Source organism: Protopterus annectens, chromosome 2.part0, assembly GCF_019279795.1.
Source record: "Protopterus annectens isolate FY-2018-M chromosome 2.part0, PAN1.0, whole genome shotgun sequence".
Classification (NCBI taxonomy): Eukaryota; Metazoa; Chordata; order Ceratodontiformes; family Protopteridae; genus Protopterus; species Protopterus annectens.
The window spans coordinates 934,562,862-934,588,965 of NC_056728.1; the positions used below are offsets into that span (position 1 = coordinate 934,562,862).

Below are 26,104 nucleotides of genomic sequence, written 5' to 3' on the forward strand. Positions count from 1 at the left end.
GGTGGGGGTGGAGGATGGTCCTACCTGAGGATCTACTATCATGGTAAGATCCTTACACAATTATACAATGCTCTTGGTATGGATCACAGTTGTACTAGACAGATTTCCAGAGCTTTTGACAGATAAGGGGTTGGTTAATGTCCAGGTGCAGGCTGCAGTGTAGCAGGCCATGTAGTATGGCAGATTGGCAGGTGTCCCGTCTGCAGTGCTTGGAATATGTAGTTACCATTTCCTGGATGGCCTATTAATCTCCCTTAGTGGTGGCTGTAGCCCTTATGGAATGTGATATATGTCCTTTGAGAGTTTTAGCACAGACACACTAGCAAAAGGACATGCAAAGAGGCATTCATTTGGAAATGGTCTCTTTAGAGACTGGTTTTCCTTCCTTGTTACCTGCTAAGGATTCAAAAAGCTGATCTGTAGTTCTTATGTTTTTAATTATATCTGAGTAGCATCTCAGTCGATTATCCACATCTAATTAATGAAGAATTCTTTCACCTTTATTCTGTGAGTTAGAAAAGAAGACAGGCAACTGTATAGATTGGTTAAGAGATACCTCAGTGACTACCTTAGGGATGAAGGAAGGGTTTGTTCACAAGCTAATCTTGTTTTTGTGAAAATTCAAGAAAAACTATGCACATCTGTGCCTATAAATCATAATTCTAAGATCTTTGTTGCTGATGTAACTGTTCACAAACAAACTGTCTTCAAAGATAACTTGAGGACTGTAGGAGCAGCTGGTTCAAAAACAGTTCTCCAAAGATTCATGCCCCATTTTAAACATTCTCAAAGGTAGCGTCCCTTTTGGAGGTGTCTAACTTGCAACAGTGAGGTTAAGGAAGATCCACAGGTATGCAGGTTGAAATAGGTCATAGATGTGCATTCACCAAGGCAAATGCCAGACCTATCCTGTACAATTCTGAGAGAGAGAGTGCAGAATAAGTGACACTGTTGCTGAACTGGAATCTTGGTTCCTCCACTGGCACCATAAGACAAAACTCTTCCACTTAGGTTGTTAAGATCTCCATGTAGTAGGATTCCTAGCTTCCCTCATGATAATAAGCCTGTCATCTGAAAAATTATTTAAAAGGTACTAAGGTCAGATCATCCATGTTATCAGGCTTGAGTGTCCACATGTTTGGTTGCATCAAGCATGCCTAGAGCTGAGGTAGGGCAGTTCACATGCTGAGGTAGAGTGTAAAGTTTCATCTCACCATCTCCACTAGGAGAGAGATGTAATGCTACCTTTGCCAAAAGAGTGCTAGTAGGATTTTCACTGGTCTCTCTTTGTTCACTTTTTGCATCACCACAGTCTGTTGGGGAGATGGAGCGTAAACATCTGGAAAAAGACCTGCCAAATTAAAGGAGTAGATATTCACTGCCCAAGATTCTGTTTGGTATTCAGGAGTAGAATTTCTTCAGCTGTCAGAGAAGAAGACATTTATTTCTGGTACATCCCATCTCCTGCAACACATCCCAATCCAGCATCCACTCTTGGAGACCTGCTTCTGAGCATCTCAGTTGATACACCAAGGAGTTCTGCTGGGATAGGGTGTAGGAAGCTCTAATGTACATGACTGACTCCAAGGCCATCTCCTAAGCTTTAATGCCAAACTTCAAAGGAGCAAACAGATGAAAACAAAGATGCAGCCAGCCAGATGAAGGGAAACTGAATTATTTTACTCACACAAAAGATTTAGTGCTTTCATCTGGTATATATAAAACAAACGTCATCAGAATATACACAACATTTGTTTAGATTCTAATGAAGTCTTTTTGTTATACACCAGACCAAAAGCACTAAATCTTCTATGTGTGAGTAATAAAGAATTCAGTTTTCCTTCATCTGGCTGGCTGAAACCTCAAAGGAGGGTAGCAGGGAACACTTCCTTATTTGTTTAGGTACTGTATCAGTGTGGTGTTGTCTGTTATCAGGTTTAGGACTCCAGGCTTCCCAATGGGTTTGAACGTTTTGATATCTTGGACAACCACTACCATCATCATATTTATATTGTTTTATCCCTTGTGCTGTTTGTCATCCCGAGTATCTTGAATCATGAATTTCTAGGACAGAGCTCCCGAAGTTGTGTCTAAGGCATCTGTGATTAGTTTGATTTTCAGGTGCCTGCAAGAAAACTACACCCTGATTCTTCTGAACTTGCTGTAACCATAATGTGTACTCCTGCCATATACAGAATGTCAGAAAAATCAGTCCCTAGGGGAGATGATCCCCAAACATCACTGTAGTTTCTTCAGGTGCAGTCTTGGGAAAGGAATCATGAGGACTGTGAATAAATGTACCCCAGGATACAGAGACATTCTTGTGCAGATACCAAGTTCTTCTGGAATGTATTTAAGTATACTGTCAGAGATTCCATCATGTGCTGAAGAAAGAAGGCATTTAGGGTGGAAGAATCTAGTAGTTCCAAAACCACCAGTTTTCTGGACTGGTTTAGATTGGAATTAGGGAGACTTGGAGAGAGAAAGAGATAGAAAGACCTATTTTATGAAAACCATTCATGGTAAGATGTATTGAGTACCCTCTATATAAGACTTGGCCTGAATGCTATCTATGTAAGGGTAAAATGAATGCCAGTAGTTCAGCAATAGCCAATTATCATGAACAGGTACTTAATAAAGACCTTGACAGTAGTAGCCAATCCAATGTCAAAGAGATGAACGAGTAATAATAATAAACTGTTTTTCCTTGTTTTCTTTTTATTGACTGCTTATTTTTTGTTTGAAAAGGGTGAACAACAAAACTAGAATATTTACACAAAATCAACATCACTACAGAATTTTTATGGTTTACTAGTCAGTATAATACATTTAAAAATGAGTTTATAGGATGTAGAGATACATAAAAAGAGCATAAAAATACAATACATATGGTCATTAATTACGAAAATATTTCCTGTAATGCTATTTTATATTACTCTCGTATGCATCCAAAATACTTAAAACAATATATTATAAAAGGTCAATTTGTAAGGTTAAACTGTTTAATGACAGATATAGATGATCGGGATAGTTTTTCCAGTGTGTTGCAAAACAGGTTTTTATATAGGGGATATCAAGATCAAATTATTTAAAAAATGAGAGAAGAAAAGGACAAATGAAAAGAATAAAGACCAAAAGATTGGTCTGTTTCAATGCCATTAGCTTTTTTATTTGGCTAGTGAAGCTATAAAAAAAGATTAGTCAGAAAAACTGGAGAATATTGGGTACAAGTGAAGATGTTATTAAAGGAGTAGGAGCTAACTTAGTGTTCATTAATAAAAAGAGCTGTAATATCAAACATTTATTAGAAATGTATTAGAAAAAGAAGGATGAGTTTATACATGTGAAAAGAAGCGGACTTTTATATATTACAGCTGTTCTATATTTAGATATATGTCAGAAAGTTTGTAATTTATTAAAATAAGAACTAACAGAGTATACAATACCCCTGGTTTCTTCACTTGTGCATTCAAATTTGTGATGTATTTGGCTAAGTGTTCTATCTGTGAGTCATTCTACATTGGAAAAACTAATGGAGAATTAAGAAAACGTGCAAGATTATCACTATGCAGTTAAGACAAAAAATGTGGATAATTCCTAGGAGGAAATTAGATAAAAAAGGTGATGTATAACCATTCCACAGAAAGTCCCCAGGAATAAATTGTATTCCTTTGGAAGTTTGAAAGCCAGGAGGAATAAAAATATAAAGATCTGGAAGTATTTTAACAGGAGGAGAAGCACCAACATCCTTGAAGAAAGCAGTGGCAGTTGTAATACCTATACAGGGTAAAGGCCCATCAATCCAGCTTATTACAGGCCCATTTCAATCCTAAACCATGATTATAAAGTGTTTCTGTCTATAATGGCTAAATGAATAGCAAAGGTGATGCCAAATTGATAGATATTAATCAATGTGGTTTTGTGGAGGGGAGGCAAGCATTTGACAACATTAACAGAACACTGATGATCCAGAGGGAAGCAGAATGTAAGAAAATACCATTGTTGGTGGTGGGTCTTGATGCAGAGAAAGCATTTGACAGAGTAAGGTGGGAGTTTATGAGCAGGACAATGGAAGCATTTGCATTCCCTGATAAAATTATACAGGTGATTAGGAGGATATATAAGGGATTGGAAGTGAAAATTAAAGTGGGTGGGTTCCTCTCTGATAATTTCTGTTTGAGCAGAGAAACCAGGCAGGGGTGTCCTCTTTCTCCTTTGTTATTTGTATTATATTTCTAACCACCGGCAAAGAAATTAAGGGACACAGAAATCCAAGGATATAATTGGCATGGTTCTCAAGAAAAGCTGGATCTATTTGAAGATGATATTATTTTATACCTGATTAAACCAGGAAAGGACATTTCAGTGCTGTGAAACATTTTGAGACAGTTTCAAATCTTCTCGGGATATAAAATTAATGAAGCTAGTAAAGCTAAAACAAAGGCAATAGCTGTAAATTATGTACCCGCACACATATTGGTTCATCAATATCCATATTTATGGAGACATGATAAAATGAAGTACTTAGGAGTATGGATTAAAAAGCATTCTGGTGTGGCAGCTAAGGATATGTGGGAAGAGACTAAACAAAACATAATACAAAAACTGAGAAATTGGAAGCTCTGTTTTATGAATATGAATAGCAATATACAAGCAGTTAAAATGTTTAGTTTTATACACAGGTCAGGCATATTTTTGTCACCCAGAGGATAAGTTGTGGATTGTCATTAATAAAGAGCTGAATAATTTTATCTGGGGGGAAGACCGCAAAAGTATAGTGGGATAAGTTGATTCTTCCAATAGAACAAGGTGGTCAAGGATTACCTGATTTGAAGGGGTATTTCAGTGCTACCACAGTTAAGGCTCCTATACATAGCACAAGCAGAAACCTATAATTCAAAGTGGAAAGGGATGATGACAAAATGGGGGGATGCTCAAGAAACAAGGAGAGTCTGGGATTTTAGATGTAGATACTTGAGGAGAATAACAATAACCATGCAGAATATTATATTCATAAAGTAGAAGAAAGTATTCTAAGAACTAATATAGCACAAGCAAAAACAAACTAAAAATCCACGAAAACAAGTAGAGGGAAGCAAGGCAGCAAACACCAACAGATGAAAGTTAATCTTCTTTAAGACAGATAAAATGTACTCTGTATTAAAGAAGATTAACTTTCATCTGTTGGTGTTTGCTGCCTTGCTTCCCTCTACTTGTTTTCATGGATTCTAAGAACTAAGCCAACACAGGAATGGAAAAAGGAGATTCTGCTGATAGGTATGACTACAATTAGGGATACAGACAATATGTAAGAAAGGGCTTGAATTTAGTGGGAAAAAAAACTGATGAAAGAACCAATCTATTGGAAGCAAATAATTAGAGAGAGAAATGTAATAATATGAGAAGAGGCCATGAATTTATTTGGACTGCAGGCTAGAGACTGACTTCCCTATTAAGGATTGATATCAGAATATAGGCAAAGAGAAAGAAATAGGGGGTTCCTAAGCAAAAGACCAGGACTGGTAGAGTTTTTAGTAGAATCTAGAACAGAAGCTGTTGTTAAAAAAGGAATAATTAGTAGAGCATGTAAAATATTGCATGATAATTATAAGAATCAATCAGAGGAGGTTAGAAAAGAGTGGGAAGACAGACTGGATAAGCAATTCCCAAAGAAACAATGGGGGATATATGTATGTCTCCCAAATATGCAACAGAGTCTAGAAGGTTAGGATCTTTGCTTGGAAGTGTTTACAAAGGTATTTTTATACCACAAGTAGACTCCGAAGCATTTTTCCTAAGGTAGATGTCTAGTGTTGGAGGTGTGATGGGGAAGTAAGCGACAACTGGGAACATATTTTCTGGGAGTGTAATGAGTTGGCATACTTTAAAAATTCCATGCAGACTACTCTATCAGAAATACTGGGTGAGCAAATTGGTATAAGTAAGGATTTTTAAAAGATTTTTTGAGCTATGATACAGAATTGGAATTTTCTAGACATAGTAAGAGCTTGCTGAGTCTAATTATGATGGCTACCAAAAAAGCAATTAGTAGGAAATGGAAATCAAAGTCTAAACCAACTATACTAGAAGTTTTGAATATAATAACAGAGATAAAGCAACTGGAAATGGCAACTTTAGAAAAGGGTAGGAGCGAATTACATAGAAAAATGGAAACGGGGGAACAATACATGTAGATGAGGAATGAGGTTTAAAAGAAGGCAGGATTTGAATGGGCTATGTAATGCTTGACTGACGGTGACTGGATAAATTAATGCCTATATTACATAATCGAACTTTTAAAAGTCAACACCATATGATCGAACTTTTAAAAGTTCAAAAAGTAATAAAAAAATAAACCAAAAAAAAACCTACCTGAATGGTTTAAGCAGGGGGGAAAGCCCCCCGGCACCCCCCACACCCTCCCGCTCTTTAAATATACCAACTCCGACATCACACTACAGTGCAGAAAAGGGAAATTTTCCCATTCCATACTGCACGGAGATCTCTGTTGAAACCTTCGAACTTTTAAATGTTTGATCATATGTTGTCGACCATATGACGTTTGAACTTTTAAGAGTTCGACAACGTGATATAGACCCATAGATTACAAGTGATATATAATGCTGGTGTTAGGACATATTTTTCACAAATCACCTGCAGAAAGGATAGTCAGGTTACCGTGAATTAAATTATTTTTTGGGTAAATACCTACATTAAAAAAATGTCCTGTTTTAAAAACGGAAATGTGTACAGCATCCAAGCCTAGTTTTGAGCAAACTTGTTCAGAGAGGATGGCATGCATTTGTCAAGATCAGGGAAGAGAATTTTTGCAGCAGATATTTTGCAATATTTGACAAACAGTAGGCAGGATTTTTGTCAGGTCGAAAATTTAACAGTTCACAGATAGTAACATTTGATGTATCTCTAATGGTTGTTAATGCTAGGAGCATGAATAATAAAGTTTTTTACTGGAAAATTTGCTACGTTCCCACACAATTGATGATGTTATTGTTTGTGAAACTTAGTTAAAGAACAATGACTGGAAACCAGTTCTGTCAAGATATAAATGTTTTTACTGTAACAGACATGCTAACCAAAAATCAGGTGGAGGTGTTATGATAGGGATTAAAGATAGTTATGAGACCTGTGATTATTACATGTTCACTGATAACAGAAATATTATAAACTGTGTAACTGTACAATAAAGACAGCCCTGGAACATATAACAATTGTTGGAGTGTATAGATCACCAAAGTCAGGTGCAGATGACCTAGAGAAATTCATACATTTCTTGCATGAAACACAGGAGGGAAGAATAATATTAGCTTGGGACTTAAATTTACCAGAAGTCGACTGTAATAATATTGATTCAACAACATTAGTAAAGAAATTATTCACAACATATATTCAGGAACAACAATTGCTTCAGATTATAAAAAAAAAAAAAAAAAAAAAAAAAAACTTGGGGACTAAACATACTAGACACTGTTTGTGTTCCTAAAAAATTACTATTATTTCAAGTCAAGTTTTACCCACCATTGATGTGCAGTGATCATGGGGTTATAAAGGTTAATTTGTTGCTAGATAATTCTGCCAAACTGAAATCTAAACCAATGCACAAAAGGTTAATTACAGACTATCTGGAAGCAAAACAGTCACTATGTAAAACTATCTAGGGTGAGCTGTTCAGTGGAAAAACTGCAGATGGAATGTGAAACGTTTTGAAAGAAAAATTGTTTGAGTGCAAAAAATCAAAAACATTTAACATCAGGATCTAGGCATACAACATCAAGGGGAAATATTTCCAAAAGAACAAGATATGTGATTATGGTGAGAGACAAAAAATGTAAGAAATGGAAGAGAGACCAAACTACAACTTTGAAAACTAAAATAAACAAGCTGGACAAACAGATTAAGTATATTGTGAGATAAGACCAAGAAATATTTGAAAAATATTTATATAATGATATCTAAGCCATCTTGTAGTGTGCGTACAATCCTAGGAGCCTGAAGAGTTTCAGCCTCATAGCTTTACTGTTCTTTGAGAAAGTGAATGTTTCAGCATGCAGTCTGCTCTATGTTGGAACTGCATAGAGAAAAGTAAAAACAGTATACACTGATACTGAAGGAGGGAGTTATGCAAAGCACAGAGTTTCAGCCTTTTATAGATACATCTTAAAACAGTATACACTGATACTGAAGGAAGGAGTTATGCAAAGCACAGAGTTTCAGCCTTTTATAGATACATCTTAAAACAGTATACACTGATACTGAAAGAAGTAGTTATGCAAAGCACAGAGTTTCAGCCTTTTATAGATACATCTAAAAACAGTATACACTGATACTGAACGAAGGAGTTATGCAAAACACAGAGTTTCAGCCTTTTATAGATACATCTTAAAACAGTATACACTGATACTGAGGGAAGGAGTTATGCAAAGCACAGTTTCAGCCTTTTATAGATACATCTTAAAACAGTATACACTGATACTGAAGGAAGGAGTTATGCAAAACACAGAGTTTCAGCCTTTTATAGATACATCTTAAAACAGTATACACTGATACTGAAGGAAGGAGTTATGCAAGGCACAGAGTTTCAGCCTTTTATAGATGCATCTAAAAACAGTATACACTGATACCGAAGGAAGGAGTTATGCAAGGCACAGAGTTTCAGCCTTTTATAGATACATCTAAAAACAGTATACACTGATACTGAAGGAAGGAGTTATGCAAAACACAGAGTTTCAGCCTTTTATAGATACATCTTAAAACAGTATACACTGATACTGAAGGAAGGAGTTATGCAAGGCACAGAGTTTCAGCCTTTTATAGATACATCTAAAAACAGTATACACTGATACTGAAGGAAGGAGTTATGCAAGGCACAGAGTTTCAGCCTTTTATAGATGCATCTAAAAACAGTATACACTGATACTGAAGGAAGGAGTTATGCAAGGCACAGAGTTTCAGCCTTTTATAGATGCATCTAAAAACAGTATACACTGATACTGAAGGAATGAGTTATGCAAGGCACAGAGTTTCAGCCTTTTATAGATACATGAAAAATATATCCAACAACACGAAGGCAATCAAACGGACAAACGATGAATAAGTCCGTTTGATTGCCTTCGTGTTGTTGGATATATTTTTCATTAGTTTGTGGTTCTTCATACATTTTTTATAGATACATCTTAAAACAGTATACACTGATACTGAAGGAAGGAGTTATGCAAGGCACAGAGTTTCAGCCTTTTTATAGATACATAAGATGTGGAAGGACTAAAGACATACAAAATTGATAACCTGTGTTCAGATTACAAAATTTATTCTCAGACACAGATTATAGATATATTTACAAAATCTTATGCAAAACAGTTTGCCTCCACAAAAGTTATGATAAGTTGTCCTCGTGACATCCAGGTAACCTCAGATACATGAATCAAATTAGATTATATTGAAAAAGGACTGCACAAACTGGATCCAAACAAAGCACAGGTAGGAGATGGAATTAGTACCAATTACCTGAGAACAATTCAGCAAGAACGTATGGTACCATTATATCTATTATTCACTAGGTCATACAAATATGGGGAGATTCCTCAAGAATGGAGACATGCACTTATTCAGCTTGTCTTTCAGGGAAAGGGAAGTAGGACAAAGCCAGAATCATACAGACCCTTAAGTCTACTTTCATGTTGTGGAAAAATAATGGAGAAGTTAATACTGGATAAGTTACTGTCAAAATTGGATAGGTTGGGACTTGAAAGCATATATTGGCATGCATATGTTAAAAATAGTTCTATTACCACCTGTAATATGATGTTCTATAACAATACAATAACAATTATGAATGCAAAAATTGTGCTGTGGTGTGATTTATATAGATTTAACTTCAGCAATTTACAGGATCATACACAAACGCTGATCAATAAATTAGAACCATTAGGTATTGATGTACTCTTGATAAGATAGGTTGCTACATAGCTTACAAATAGGACATCAAGTATCATATGGAACTGGACAGGTGAAATTCTGGTTACAGTCCGGGTGCCCCACAGGGCTCTGTCCTAGGCCTTTACTTGTTTAGATTGTATGTTTCTGACCTACCTTTTTCATCTGAAGTATTCTACAGTCAATATGCAGACGACCTTAAATTGGGTAAACTGATTATATGTGTTATAAATAAGATATGTCTGCAAAATAACTTGAGTAATTTGACAATTTGGGCACAGGAAAATAATATGCTGATAAATACATAAAAAACTAAGTATATGAGATTTGGGAGATATAAATTGAAAGGCAAATATTTAATACAGCACACAGTGATTGAAACTGTAGACTCATTTAAGGACCTGGGTATATGGGTAGATTCAGCTATGAGTTTTTCTAATCATATCAACCAATTGGCTAATGATAGTTATAGAACGATATGTTGTATAAAAAGATTTATAAAGTCTAGGAAATCAAACATAATGAAGTCATTGTTTGTTAGTTACATTACACCCAAACTTGAGTATGGAATAACAATATGAAAACCCTATAAGAAAACAAGCTTGAGTAAAGTGGAAAGAGTACAGTGGAAATATACCAAGGGCATGGATGTGAAAATCTAAGTTATTATGAAAGGCTAAAATATCTGAACTTGTACAGTGTCTCTTACAGATATCTAAAATGAGATATTATTTAGGTATATATGGCATTTAGAGACAACTACTTCTGGGAATGTTTGGGGTTATCAAAAAGTACTAGAGAATCATCAGATAACCTATGCAGAAGATTCTATAGGAATGAGAAGTGCACTAATTGGTTCTCTGACAGAGTAGCTGATGCGTGGAACAGACTACCAAATTACATTAAAGCAAGTACTAGTTTAGATATTTGTAAGAATAACCTGGACACATTATGGGAACAAGTGTTTTGGTCTATTGACAAGCTAGAAGTGAATTAATGTCCATGCTTGAAATATTTGTATGTATGTATTTAATGCTTGCAGCTAAAATTATGTCAATAAGGTATGTTTTCATTTATATAAATGTATGTTTGTCTATGTCATAAGTGATAAATTAATAAAGATGTTTCTTGTTTGATAAAAATAAATACAATGTGGATAATGCCATAGGAAAACATTCCATTGAATGTAAAAAAAAATAAGATTTTGTTTCATGTAATAGACTATGTTCTTTGTGATTTTATTGCTGAAAGAGAAGGAGAGTTAGAATTTAAGGAGTTAAGATGGCAGTTTTTATTTAATGCCTGCAACACATCAAGACTAAATAGTAACGTGAATTATAAGGTAGTCCCCATGGAAATAAAAATAATAAATGTAGATAGATAGATAGATGTAATATTTTCCCATGACATATGTGCTTTAAAAAAACAGCTTTATTTAATTTTGAATTGCATTTTAAAGTTCTGTTTTTTAAGCAAAGTGGTTTATTATAATGTGATTCAGGTGTGTGTATGCAAGCAATCAGTTTAATTTATTTTGATTGTTCTTAAGAAGAGCTAATGGGTCAAAAGCACTTAACTATTAAAGATTCTTTGGTATTTTCACATTTTCTCCTGTTTGTGGTTCTTTTCGGTTAATGTAATATTGTTTTTTACAACCTTGAAAGTTCTGTTGATTGAATGTCCAAGCTCGTGACAATAAACAAAACTTTCTTCTGCTTCAGGACCTTAATAATGGGACCTTCTTTGTGTGCCTAATAAAGACTAACCTGGCCATTGTTTTTCCACTATAGAACTTTAAAAAAAGGCACATCTATCTTCAATCTACAAGAGCATTATGGGCTCAACAATTTGGTTAAGTCATGCCAGTCTTTGTATGTTGAACTTTCATCCTCCTATTTATTTGTCAGTTTGGCAGCCTGTTGTTTGTTTGCAAACTATGAATATTCATATGTATTGGTAGTTTCCTGTATTTTGGCTAATGAGGATCCATTTCAGTCAGCTATCTTACCAAATATTCTTTTATGACTACATTAGAATTATAAAATGATATATTAAAGAATGGACCCCAAATTTTACCAAGAATGACAAAGTAAATGAGCTAAAATTTAAAGATGACAAGAATGCAGACCTACAGGAACATCTATGGCAGTGATGGTGAACCTATGACACACGTGTCAAAGGTGACACACCATGATGTTTTGGGTGACACACCAACATTCACCAACACCCGAGTTACCATTTATTGTTCTTGTGAAGTGCATTGAATTGTTTTGTGCCAGGAGTCAGTTTAACAACACTGCTGCAGAGGTAAGGAAGTTATTAACCTCAAAGACTATTTCAGTATATTGTCGAGATAGAGTCTGCAAAGCGCAGTGCTGACATTGTTTTCTATTCATGGTTACAGTTCTGCAAAAGCCAAGTAGTCTGCATTTCTAAGCATGTGCTGTTTTACATTCCTCTCAATTGTACCTCTTAATCCCGCCTAAAACTGGTGACTTCTTAGACTCAATAATGACAATAATTAGATTTATAGACTTATTTTACTTAGAAAAAATGAATGTGAATTAATATACATTTTCTTGTCAGTGTCTCAAATTAAGAGTACTAGCAGTTTAAAACTGTCCATATCCCTGATTTCCAGTTTTGTCCCTCATTCTGCTGAGATTTACCCTGATGTATTGAGGGCTATGCTGTTTTTGCTATTTTATTTATTTATTTTAATTCATTTTTTATTATTTTTTGGGGGGTGTGACACAACAGCAGGTGGGTCAGGTTAGGCATTTTCCGAATTTTTGACATGCCAAGCACAAAAGTTTCACCATCACTAACCTATGGTGTGTGATAAAACAATGAAAACATTAGTATATGATGTTTATATTCTTCTGCAGCAGCCAAACCATCAAACAAAGTAGATGACAAGAAAAAATAAGATTCTTTTATAATATTTTAACACTAATGCCATATTCTTGCAAGCTATTAATTACTATCTTCATTTAAAGAAAACAGTGTGAATAATGAACAGCTGTGAATGTAGCATGTGGAGCTTAACAGAGTGTGCAAGGACAGAATGAAACATTCAACTAGAACCAATACTGAAAGGCTAGGAAATGAATTATTTAATATTAAGGAAAAAATTTGATAAAGGCAGATGCCTTTTATGGACTTGTATCATGTAAGGTGAGAATATGTAGAAAATGGCACCTCAGCCCAACGAGAAATAAGCCTTTCTATACAAAAGACAGATAATTAAATAAACCTTAAATAAGTACAAGAAATATTAAGTACAAGTATATCCAAAAATGTGTCTTGACTTATTTATATTGGAAAGTTTGGAGTTTTAACTCTATACAAATGTATGTTTTTTGGGGATAAAGTATAAATGAAATTCTCTCCTTAAATAAACTGTTTTGTAATGGTAGACTACTATGTTATCATGAGCTTCTGAAATGTAAGACATAGCTTGCGAATTCTTAAATCATGGATCTATATAACACATCCATTGTAATTTGACTAACATGCTTTTGTTAATAAAAATATACAGAGCTGTTCAACGGTTAATTTTGTGATAAGAAATGGTAGAAACAAATTATTACAAATAAAAAAATACAGTTTTTTGAAGATCATAATGATGTTGGTATAACAATTCTGTATATTTTAAGATAAACAGAAACCAAGAAATTGCTGACAGAACTTCTCTTACATAATTACATATTAAGGCAGCATGTTTTTGACTCTAGTTAAGGCCCAGTTTCAGGTTCTATTATAAGGCAATTTGTTGGCCTTTCAGTAATGCCAACTACTCAGTGGAGAAGCCAAATAAATGGACAAATCCACAGATTCACCAAAGGAGAGACTGTACATACCATACTCTGCTAAATACACTACTGCAGTTCCAATTGCAGGCTTTCAGAAATGGGCTTGCTACAAACTTCCCTCCACTAAAATGATATGGAATAGTTTGTCACAGTGTCTTCAGAGACGAACTACAGACACAATGGTATGACTCGTCTCATTCACCATTTGTGTACCCTTTGTCAAAATATCAACTCCTGTGTTTCAGATTTGCTTAACGACTTTAGAATATACGTTAGTTTTCACATCACTTCTGGGCATGTGTAAGACTTTTTGAGTATTTTGAATATCCTGCAGATTCACAGTGGGGAAACTGTGTCAAAACATTAGACTGCAGTATCTCAAAAATAGTGCAAGACAGTGAATGAAAATTATTTTGCTTACTGAAGTCAGATATAAACATATGACAAGTTCCCTCTGAGACATAAATGTATGTCATTTTCAAATAATCAAGTGTTATGCAGTAGGCAGTTATGGAAATGCGCTCTGCTTAACATGCCACCTGTCAATCCATCACTTCCTAAACATCAACATGGATTCTGCTAGTGACTGGTGGAGCACAGAAAAATTGATATGTATGTGAATTGTGCACATGTGCATTGTACACAGTGGTGTATGATGCACACTAGTGCGGTAGACTGAATCACTGTTTGACATAACACTGGAGGACAGCATGTGTGATATGTCTGAAACAGCTTTCTTAGTAGTGGTTTCCCACTGCACCGTGCCCTGCCATCTTGTCACCTAGCAACTCATAATGATATGTTATTCATTAGGCATGGTGGTGGAACAGAGGCAATTAGCATATTATGTTAATGCAGAGATCTAACGCTGCTGGTGGGAGATTGAGAGATTGACTGCATAACTGTGGGGAAGGCATGTGTGGTTGTAGCAGCAATCTCAGCTGCACTTCAAGGAACTCCACGGTTGGTATTTTTTATTTATATGCAGTTTTTATGACTGATTTTGATACTTAGCTCTATATGCTGATCACTGCATCAGCAGGGAAGTTAGGCTGGTTTAAAACGGGTCTATATTATATGTTCGAAGTTTGAAAACTTAAAATGTTAAATAATCGAATTTAAATGTTCAAAGTTTCAAACATCAAACATATAATTAAAAAAAAAAAAAAACAAACGGAACTTACCTGACTAGTGTAGGCAGGGGGGCTTGTTTTGAGGTTTTTTTTTTTTTTTTACATATGTTCGAAGTTTTATAACATCAAACATGTAAATTAGATATTTTAATGCTCGAAGTTATAAAACTATGAACATATGATATAGACCCAGTTTTATACAAACTACATCAACTGTCAGAAAGTAGATGTGGTTCTGTAAGTTATGGACTAGGGACCGGTCCATACACAGTAGTTGTAATGTTTCTGAATTAGGAGAGATGAAATAGTTAGGGTGCTGAGTCATGTATCAATCTCTATGAATCACAAAGGGCCATGCTGTACTACTGTAACAGTGTATTACCCTATTTCATTATGGAAAGTTAATGCACCTTCTTGTACTTATTATGCAGTCTGTAATATGGACATGAAATACTGACAGCTGCAGAATCGCAGCTGTCATGACATTCTACCATGTCATGGTTTTCTGATTATTACTAATTGACTGCATCACGGAACTTTATTTTTTTTACTTTATTCTGAGTATGACAAAAAAAACGCCTATTACTTGCAGTAAAAACTTTCATGGATGGATTCTTTGTGTACCATGCACAGTTTTAATCTAAAACATCGGTGGCCCATAGACATATACTGAAACAAATTACTTCTCCACTAAAAAAGAAATACATCTTGCTAGTGCATTAGTTTCATTATAAACTGCAGACTTAGAATGTGCTCTACAAGTCTTGCCCTAATGTCTAAAGCATCCACATAGGGTCTGGTCACAGTGTGTGGCATGTCTGTCATAATTTAGTGCATTATGTATCTTTATGACAGCAATGCATTTGGTCATCATGTAACTTACATAGCGACCACTGCTTTTTTATATTTTGATGTCAATGCCTCAATGATAAATTCACTCTGAAAACATTGCAAGGGCAAGTAAATGTACTGGTGAATTATTTGCCATCTCAGAAATGACAGAGTTTGGGTCTCTGTGTAGAAGTAAACATTACCCCACATGCTTGGAGTTTCCTGAAAAGGTTCACGGAATTGTGTTGATCCAAAACATGATTAACTACAAAATGTGCAAGAGACTTGTCAGTACATTCAGTCATCTGTATTACATTTCTGGGCCTATGCTATATACCGTTTTTAAGATATCAGCCATGGAAATGTCATTCAGGGGACCATTGAAGCTCCAGTATTGCTTTTGCTTAATCAGCCCTTTACTGAATGAAATGACATCTGCCTAGGGTGCCTAAGGCTTGGGTTCTGACATATCCATTAGCGTTTGCAGAAGTGTCTGGGTTTGGTAGGACATAATATAAGATGTTACCCAGGAAAGAAGTCCTGAGTCATCTGCTGAAAGATGGCCTCTTGCATAAGCTGGAGAAGGTTCCTGATCATACTGCCTAACAAGTCTGCAGGTTAAAACAACAAGAGTATTAGGGATGTACATAAGGATAACATAACATAAGGGATCACCAGGACCAGGAAACAATTGATTCAATAAAATGAGAAAATTTAATGCAACATCCACAGTTGAAAATAAATCAAGCGCTTTCGCCCGGGCTCTCCCAGGCTTTCTCAAGATAAAACACAAAAGGTGTATTCTCCTTATATACACACCTATTAATTGTTTAATTACAAAATTTATCTCATTAAACTTCCAATTAAAATTTAAAGCTCTATACCACAACATCAAGGATTCATTTCACGTTAAAATAATATGAAATCCAATTCCTATAGTGTAGAGCAGTTTAAAAATAAATGCTTGTCGCATTTACCTTATCGTTAAATAAAACTATCTAGCTCAATTTCTTACAAAATCATTATTTGAAATTTATATATAAAAATGATATTTATATATATATAAAATTCATTATGTAAAAAATGAAGTATAAGCTTAAAAAATATTAATTCAGTTGTTCATATTAACAAATATATTCAAAGGTTCTGTGCATTTGATCCAACTAAATGGTAACATTTTTTAAGTTGTAAAAACTTATATTGTAATTTTATGTGAAGCATTATAAATAGCATAGTACAAGATAAATACTGAATAAACAAATGACAAATGTTACCATTTAAATTGTTCATTCGACAGCTCAATTTGAACATTTATTTTAATGGCAAACAGAGTGAACGATGTCTTTTCCAAAGGGCCGGTACTTTTAACCCACCCCTCCATCCAGCTCTTAGAATCTTCGAAGAATTGGTGGAAACTGAGTTTAGAAATTTCCAAATGAAGAAGAACGTGAATCAAATCAATAATTTTTCTGAAGATTTATACAAATTAATAGAGTTTCTTAGAAATGAAGATATTAGATCTATGAAAACAGACACGCGAGGGGGGGTTGTACTCATGTACAAGCATGAGTATGAAGCCCATCTTTACAATTTATTGCATGATGCTGAAAATACACTGAGGTTTCAATTAATGAGCGGAATATAGCCTATGCTAAAATTAGATTTATGTTAGAAGACCATCTTATGCAAGGGGTTTTTAATGAACAACTATTTAATTACCTTTTGGTTCAAAAACCTTCAACGCCAATTATATTTGGCATACCAAAAGTTCACAAAGGACTTCAACCTTTAAAATTCAGGCTCATAGTAGCTGGGGCAAAAGGTATAACAGAACCCTTGGGGAAATTTATAGATATTTCAACTAAAAATTTAGTAGCATCGATAGGCTGTCTTGGTAAAGACTCTTGGGAATTTTTGAGTGGCATTAAGAATGAGTTTTTTGCAAATACACACTATATGATTACCATAGATATTGTAGATCTGTTCCCTAGCATCCCACATATTATTGGGCTTGATTGGTTTAATATAGTCCTTACAAAATCATCGGGCTTTAGTGCAAATATTAGTTGAATTCATGAGTGTTATTCTTAATAATAATTTTATTATTTTTAATGGTGAATTATATAAACAAAACAAAGGAGTGGCCATGGGGACACCATGCGCTTCGGCATATTCAAATATTGTGTTGCATCATTGGGAGTCCGAATTCATTTTTCCATCAAAGTGGGCACATTGTATTGTCCACTACAAGAGGTACCTAGATGATATATGTATGTTGTGGAATGGCAGCATAAATGAATTTGAAAACTTTATGCAACATATAAATTCTTCCACCGATTTTTTTAAAATTTACATATGCAATAAATCCACACTACCTACATTATCTGGATGTGAAATTAGAGAAAAATATGGGATTAAATTGTTTTGAATCAAGTATCTTTAGAAAAAGTACCCACTCGAATATGTTTTTGCATTTTGATAGTGGCCACCCGTTATTTCAGAAAAAGGGCATCATAAAAGGTCAGTTGATAAGGGCCTCTAGAATTTGTAGTAATGATGTTCTTTTTCAAAGAGAAATAGAACACCTTAGGGAGTTGTTTATAGAAAAAGGTTACCCTGTCAATTTATTTAACTCTCTGGCTACTGAAGTTTTTTCCAAAAGTATTACACAATTTCCCCCCTTGCTTGGTAAAGTCTTTGTTCAAGATATGGCGATTAAGCAAAATGATGAGAACAAAAAAGGCCATGACTTTTTGTATACTTACAATACTAACAGTGCCAAAATAGAAAATACTATCTCTAGGTTCTGGCCAATTTTGATTATGAATGATGATATAAGGAAAATTATTCCAAAAACACCACAATTTGTAAGAAGAAGGAACAAAAATCTGAAAGATCTGTTAGAAAGAGATTTGGTATCTAACCATCATAAGAATCAACTTACAAAGGGTACTTACAAATGTAATTCTTGTAAACAATGTTGTTATATGATCAATAGTAAAGAAATATATTTAAAATCCAAAAATATAAATTTATTTCCATCGGGTCATTTCAATTGTAATACTAAAGGTGTTGTATATCTAGGATTTTGTCAACATTGTTTTTGTTTCTATGTCGGCAAGATGGAGAGAACTCTGAAAAGAAGAGTTTACGAACACCTTTATGAAATTAACAATAAAAAAGAAACAAATGCCTTTTTTAAACATTCATTATCTTGTAAAGAGATGTCTTTAAAATTCCTTGTATTAGAACAAGTGGTCAGTAATATAAGAGGGGGCGATTGGGAAACATCCCTTGAGTATAAGGAATTGCTCTGGCAATTAAAATTAAATGCTTCAAAATTACCAGGGCTCAATGATTGTATAAGTATTAACAGCGTTCTCAAATTTAGAAGAGCAAAATTATAAGATTTGTTAAGCTGTTCCCAAGGTTATTACATTCAACCTATAAAATAGTGTTTTATTGGGTCAGCATTTTCATACACATTAATACTCTTTTATAATTTTGTAATTTTGTATTTTTATGTCCAATTTTTAATGGATTGTAATAAGAGTTTTTTCCAACTTTTTAAATGTTATCTAGTCATTTGTTTATTCAGTATTTATCTTGTACTATGATATTTATAATGCTTCACATAAAATTACAATATAAGTTTTTACAACTTAATGTTACCATTTAGTTGGATCAAATGCACAGAACTTTTGAATATATTTGTTAATATGAACAACTGAATTAATATTTTTTAAGCTTATACTTCATTTTTTACATAATGAATTTTATATATATATAAATATCATTTTTATATATAAATTTCAAATAATGATTTTGTAAGAAATTGAGCTAGATAGTTTTATTTAACAATAAGGTAAATGCGACAAGCATTTATTTTTAAACTGCTCTACACTATAGGAATTGGATTTCATATTATTTTAACGTGAAATGAATCCTTGATGTTGTGGTATAGAGCTTTAAATTTTAATTGGAAGTTTAATGAGATAAATTTTGTAATTAAACAATTAATAGGTGTGTATATAAGGAGAATACACCTTTTGTGTTTTATCTTGAGAAAGCCTGGGAGAGCCCGGGCGAAAGCGCTTGATTTATTTTCAACTGTGGATGTTGCATTAAATTTTCTCATTTTATTGAATCAATTGTTTCCTGGTCCTGGTGATTCTTTGGCCATGGATTGTGCTTTTTACCAGTGGTGGTTGCTTTTTATCCGCGTTTTATTCAATAACATAAGGGATGTTACTGCTCATCTTTGTCTCTCTGTATGAAGGAAAAGTCTAATGCCTGGCACCCGTTCAGGCATTTCACTTGGGCAGTTCACCAATACTACAGATAAATATCTATGTTTTCACTAGTTGGGTTCCCGAGATGAGAGGAAATATGGTTCAGAAAAGCAGAAAATGTGAATGTGAATATGTCGGTAACCAAAAAAAAAAAATGGTGCTTTGTTAAAAATTATATAGGTCATTAATAGAAAGACCCAGGAAAGAATGCAGGCTAGATGAATAGACAACTGGGATTTGGTGCAAAAAATGCAATGGTATTCATTTTGTTTGGGAAATCCTTTAATCTATCCTACTTGGAGAGCTTTCCTTATGAAGTAGAATACAGGAAAATGATTTGAAAGTCCTAATTTCCAAAAGACTAAATCATGTAGTGCAGTACAAAAGGACAGCGACAAACACCAGCATACTAGGAAGTAAGGTACACAGCTAGGAATGCTGAAGTAATCCTCTGATCCTTGGGATCATGGCATACATGCACGACCATAACGCAATAAAAACTCATGCCACTCAAACACAGATGAAAAGGCTATGTATGTCAGTAGTTCTGGCAACTCCAATGTGATCTGAATTTATTCTAATGACAAATCTAGACTTGACATAAAGGTCAGCCAACCCCTTATCCAAGGTTCACTTCCAGTTTCCTTCTGGCAGTAGTTTAAATACGAGAACGTAAAACTGTCCAGAAGGATTTATACTCTTTGTGACCACCTATAACTATCACTTTTTAAACAAATTAAGGACTTTTGAATGTGATCAATCCTAGAGTGTTGAAAATAAGTAAACCAAATTCCTCTACAAACATCAAACGGGTTCTTTTCAGAATCTCGAACTACTGAAATCCCGAATTTCAGTAGCCCAAGACATGAAAGGTGAAAGTGCAGAATACCAAAACCCCAGAAGTGCAAAACTGAATATCCTGACATTTGAGATTTTGAAGTAGCTGTTCTGGTGTTGCAGTGTGTAAGTGGATGATTGGAGATGCAAGTCAGTGTTTGTGTTCTACAGGTTTTGGGTAAGGGCTTTAGTGTGTGTCTATGTCTGTGTGTTTTGTTAGTGTGATGTGTGTGTGCAATGGGAATGTAGCTTTTGTAGTGGTGTTTTTGTGTGTTTGTCTGTGTAGTGTGACCTCGGAGTTAGTATATTTAAGTAGGTGGGTGTGGGGGGCCACAGCCCCCCACATGGGGGGATGCAGTGGGGCTTGCCGCCCTGCTTGTATGTAGGGTAGGTGTTTGTGTTTGTGTATGTGTAGGGAGGCATATGTTTGTGTCTGTGTGTGCAGTATGTTTAGTACAGAAGTCGCAATTTTAAATTTCTTGCTTCTGGGGTTTCGATTTTATGGATTTTTGGCTTCATGGTCTCGAGATACTGAAATTCGACATTTCAGTATTTCGGGATTATGAAGTGAATCCCACCAAACACACTACAAGTCACTTTACTTTCAACCATGTACTGAGCACTGAAAACTAAGCGAGTACGACCAAAGGAAACAGGAAGGCAGATAAAAGTAACTGCCCCTTCACAATTTATCTAATGACCATATTTCCTTAATGTGATTCTCATGCTTAGAAACTTCTATACCTACAACAGGAAGAGAGGCAGAAAGCAGACATAATGCAGACCATAGCAGTGGATGGAGAACTAGGATGACTTTTATTACCGCGTGATTCATATGGGATAGTCAAGGACCACAAAAGTCAACTAAACTTCTAATACCTTAATGTGAATGACCCAAAATGCCATTCTGCTAGCTACTAGAGTAAAAGACCAGGGTTATACTATGTCTAAGGGAAAGTGGCTGTCAGTATTTCTAATACATTCTACGTGTGTCAGAGCCACCAAATGATTTTGTGACCACAAGCTTTAATCAGTACTCATAAAAGTCAAATTGAGCAAGGCACATTCTGTAGCAGTAATGCAATGTTTGCTCACGGTACAAATTTATTTTTATTTATTTTACATTTGTTAACCGGGTTAGTCTGGCTGAGATTTCGGCTCATTTTCAGCAGAGACCCAGGGAGAAAAGCTCCTCTGGACTAGAAAACAATTTATTAAATTTTAGTAACACAGTAGTAACAATCAGCTATAGAATCTTCCAAGCAGAGACCTGGAGAGAAAAAAAAAAGCTCCTCAGGCAATTCAATTATACAGAGTATTAACAACTAGCAGACAAGTATGTGAGTTGTTACAAACAAGGTTTTAAACAGTTAGCAGAAGAAAATGTGACTAGTTACAATATTATACAAAATGATTGTATAATATACAAAATTAAGACGCTGCTGATAAGAACAGGAAAGTGTGCAAGTACACTGAAGCACAGAAACCAGCTTTCCATATTCTCCATTAGCTTTCTTCCCAATTGTCACTGCGATATTCAGTTTCGCTGTTAGTATATTTTCAGGAAATTTACTTTGTTTCATGAGTTCATACAGATATGAACATAATCTGTTCGGATACTTAATCAGAGCAGGCATTCGTGATTTCCTTCAGATAACTTTGCAGTGTCAGTACGAAGTAATATTAAGTACAGACCAAAAACAATGTGAAGTAGTACTAAAAGCCATCTACAAAGTACATTCCCCAATTAATTATCTCACGGTGGGAGGTTTGGTTAGGGGTCACTGCAGTTAACAAGTTCAGCCAGGGAGCATTTCAGCAAAGATACTACAAACAGACAAGATGCTACAAACAAAATGTTTCTACATACAGTAACAATAATGCTACATATGTTAATATATTTATACCTCCAAAATGAATATCATGGAGCATAGTCTATGCAAGCACTGTCCTAAATAAAAATACTTATTGGAGTTTAGTATAATTTTAATTAAGAAGAAAACTTCACACACATATATAAGAATCAGTTGACTGCCTTTACAAAGTAATTGCACATTCTATTTCTGTGCTTACATTTTAAAGCAAACTCAGTTTATATTTTTAAAGCTGTTTGCATTATCACCTTCTGTAGTAGTCATTGATTGTCCAATGGCAACTTGAAATGATATTTTGAACAAATATATCCACATCCATTGTTGTTTGCATTAGCAACATTGCATATATGCCTGTGAGCTGGCATACACTGGTTTTTGAAATGTCCCCTCATCTATTTAGTGTACAGACATTAATTATATACATCATACTCTTAAAGGAAATTGTCTCATCACACTCACCCAGTCCAAGCCATTATTAAAGAGAAAGTCATAATTTTTTATGTATCTACATGACTTCTTATGCTTCTACTGTATATTTAAATGAGGAAACTGCACATTTTTAATGTGCACCAAACTATGCTCTTGGCATTAGGGCCAAAATAAACAAATACATTCCCTAAGCTTTTGGCATAAACACTGATGTTCTGAAAGGCAGTCATCTATGAACTGAAAGCAAATTGTGACTGCAGCCAGAGTACTGGTTTATGAAGTATGTTATGTTTCAAAGCAAACCTTCCCACTCTCACATCTTAGATACCTGCCACAACAACTGCTGGTTTGAACATTCTTTTCATTTCCTTCAGATGCCCTCCAGTTTCATGAAGTATAGAACAGGGCAGTTTTCCAGTCCTTATCAACACAAAGAAATGGGTAAATGGGACATCTGGTCATTTCATATGTCATCAACATAAAGGGGTTTCAAATACATAATGCCTTTTTCTGAACAGATTTATCTCTTGAAAACAATTTATTATAATGTATTAGTGAGACAGAAAAATAAATATAGATACATAAATATATATATATGTGCATGTGCCACACATACACTTGTATATATGTATATATGTGTGTACTAGGTACGGTCACTATCACATGCATTATTACACTGTATAAAAATAACACCTCATTGCCAACAGTGAAGGCATGTAGAAACTTCATACATGCTGGTGCTGTTTGTGCTTATGTATTGGACCATCCTAAAAGTGATAGTAATAGGAACCACTGGAAAAAGAAATATATAATATAGTTTACTGTGTAGTGATTATTCTAGAAGTAAAAAAATCATTAATTTTAATATCAAAAACATAATTTAACATGAAGATTTCATTTCTTTTGTATAAATAATTCATGTCAGTGTATGAAGTTGCTGGTGGATGCAGTATCCTAACGTGGTTTCTGCATTAGTTTTCCTGCTGTGATAGAAATATGTCTAGCCTGTTTCACCAAATCTTTTTCAGTGCTAATAAACAAAAAAAAGAAATAAAAGGTGATGGGAAAGCAGACAAATGGTGAAAATCATGAAAAAGAACAAATTAGTTAAACATAAATAAAGTCAGAATACTTTTGAGTTTTCCTGTAGTCTGTAAGATACAAATTGTCTTGTAATGAAAATACACAGTTAACACCTCATATTTCAGATCTGTAATTTGGCAACTAGCAAGCAGATAAAATTGAGGCCCCCTATTTATGATACATATATTCTCAGCATTGTGTGTGTGTGTGTGTGTGTGTGTGTGTGTGTGTGTGTGTGTGTGTGTGTGTGTGTGTGTGTGTGTGTGTGTGTGTGTGTGTGTCTGCAAACATCTGATGCTTGTGAGGTTAATGCTTTTGACAAAGGTATTGTTTCTGCACTGCAAGACACTTACTGTGTAGACATTAAACAAGGTGACTAGAGAGGCAGCAGAGTCTAGATGAAAGTGTAGATGATGGAGGCTAAGACTCACCAATATACCCCATCTACACTATAAGATGAGGGTTAACTCAAAATACTAGTATAGAAAATTACTCTTCCAGTCAGCAAAGTTGTTTCATCTGACCAGTATTATGTTTTGCATGATTTAGAACAACAGATTTATCTCTTGATGACCTTATGGAGCACTCTAAGATGTGCCATATATTGTAGCTACACTGAAAGTGGAAGGCACCTCTCAGCTAAGAGGAGAATATGTCTTTCTTTATCTCTTCTGAATTATAGCAATCTAATTTATTTGCAGCAGTGCTGGGACTTGTAATTAATTGAAAGTATGTTTCACACTTTAAAAGGAAATAAACTGCAGATGAATGGATCTATATTAGATTGTCAAATCACTAATATGCAAACAACTCTTCATCTAACACCTATTGACTGAACAAACTAATCATCGAAGTAAGTTTTCAGTGAAACTTTTCCTAGGGCAAACTAACGGTAGTCCGACCTAGTGACTGTTAAAAACAAAAAAACTTAACACCTATGCCCCCCCCCAACTAAATATACCAACTTTGAGATTGCACTACAGTGGGGAAAAGGGCAAATTCCAGATGGGAGCCAACCATTGTTTTGCCCTAGGAAACAATTTGCTGAAAACTTACTTTGATGATTGGTATATTTGCTCAATAGGTGTTCAACAAAGAGGTGTTTGCTTATTAGTGATTAGACAGTCTGACATTGACCCCAGCTTAACAACATACGGTTATCTGTCCCATAACATGATCTTCAGTAACTTCACAGTATTTAAGAAATAAGAGCAACCCAGCATTTTTAAACATAATTTTACAATTTTGTAATATGCTAAATGAACATAGCTGTAGTGAATTTGTCATTGTTTCTTGTGGAGTACAAATAGCTGCCTTCTGAATAGGATTAGAGATTATCACCATCCCAGCTCCCATTAATTAATACTTTGTTTTGTTTGCAGTGCACATCATATGTTTTAATGTTAGTTTATGGAAAAACAAAACTGCTGGATTTATATTTCTGCAGCTCTATATATATATATATATATATATATATATATATATATATATATATATATATATATATATATATATATATATATATATATATATATATATATATATATATATATATATATATATATATATATATATATATATATATATATATATATATATCTGTGGTGGTGGTGCTGCAGTAGCGTTGTCGCCTCACAGTAAGACGCTGACCGGTTCGACTCTCATCTAGAGTGTCTTCTACGTGGAGACATGCGTGAATGGGCGTACCTTCATTGAAGGTTGTATGTTAGGGCTGGCAACTCAGCACGTAAAAATCAACTGCCAGTCATTAGCGGACCAGAGTTCCACTGTGGTGACTCCTAACCGGGAAAAGCTGAAAGACAAAACATATATATACATATATATATATATATATATAT

General features: G+C 34.6%; 1 protein-coding gene across 6 annotated transcripts in view; it reads right to left on the minus strand.

Annotated features, from left to right (window-relative positions):
* LOC122793310 (protein RUFY3-like) overlaps positions 1 to 26,104 on the minus strand; it is a 1,534,975-nt gene that overhangs the window by 572,558 nt on the left and 936,313 nt on the right. Inside the window, exon 13 of one of the 6 annotated variants that reach the window (XM_044061195.1) lies at positions 22,202 to 24,192. The exons of the other annotated variants lie outside the window; for them this stretch is intronic. Within the exon in view, the coding sequence (XP_043917130.1) occupies positions 24,117 to 24,192 (76 nt within the window). The 3' untranslated portion in view covers positions 22,202 to 24,116. Of the gene's footprint in view, positions 1 to 22,201; positions 24,193 to 26,104 lie in introns of those variants that run through there. 6 annotated transcript variants of the gene reach the window in all.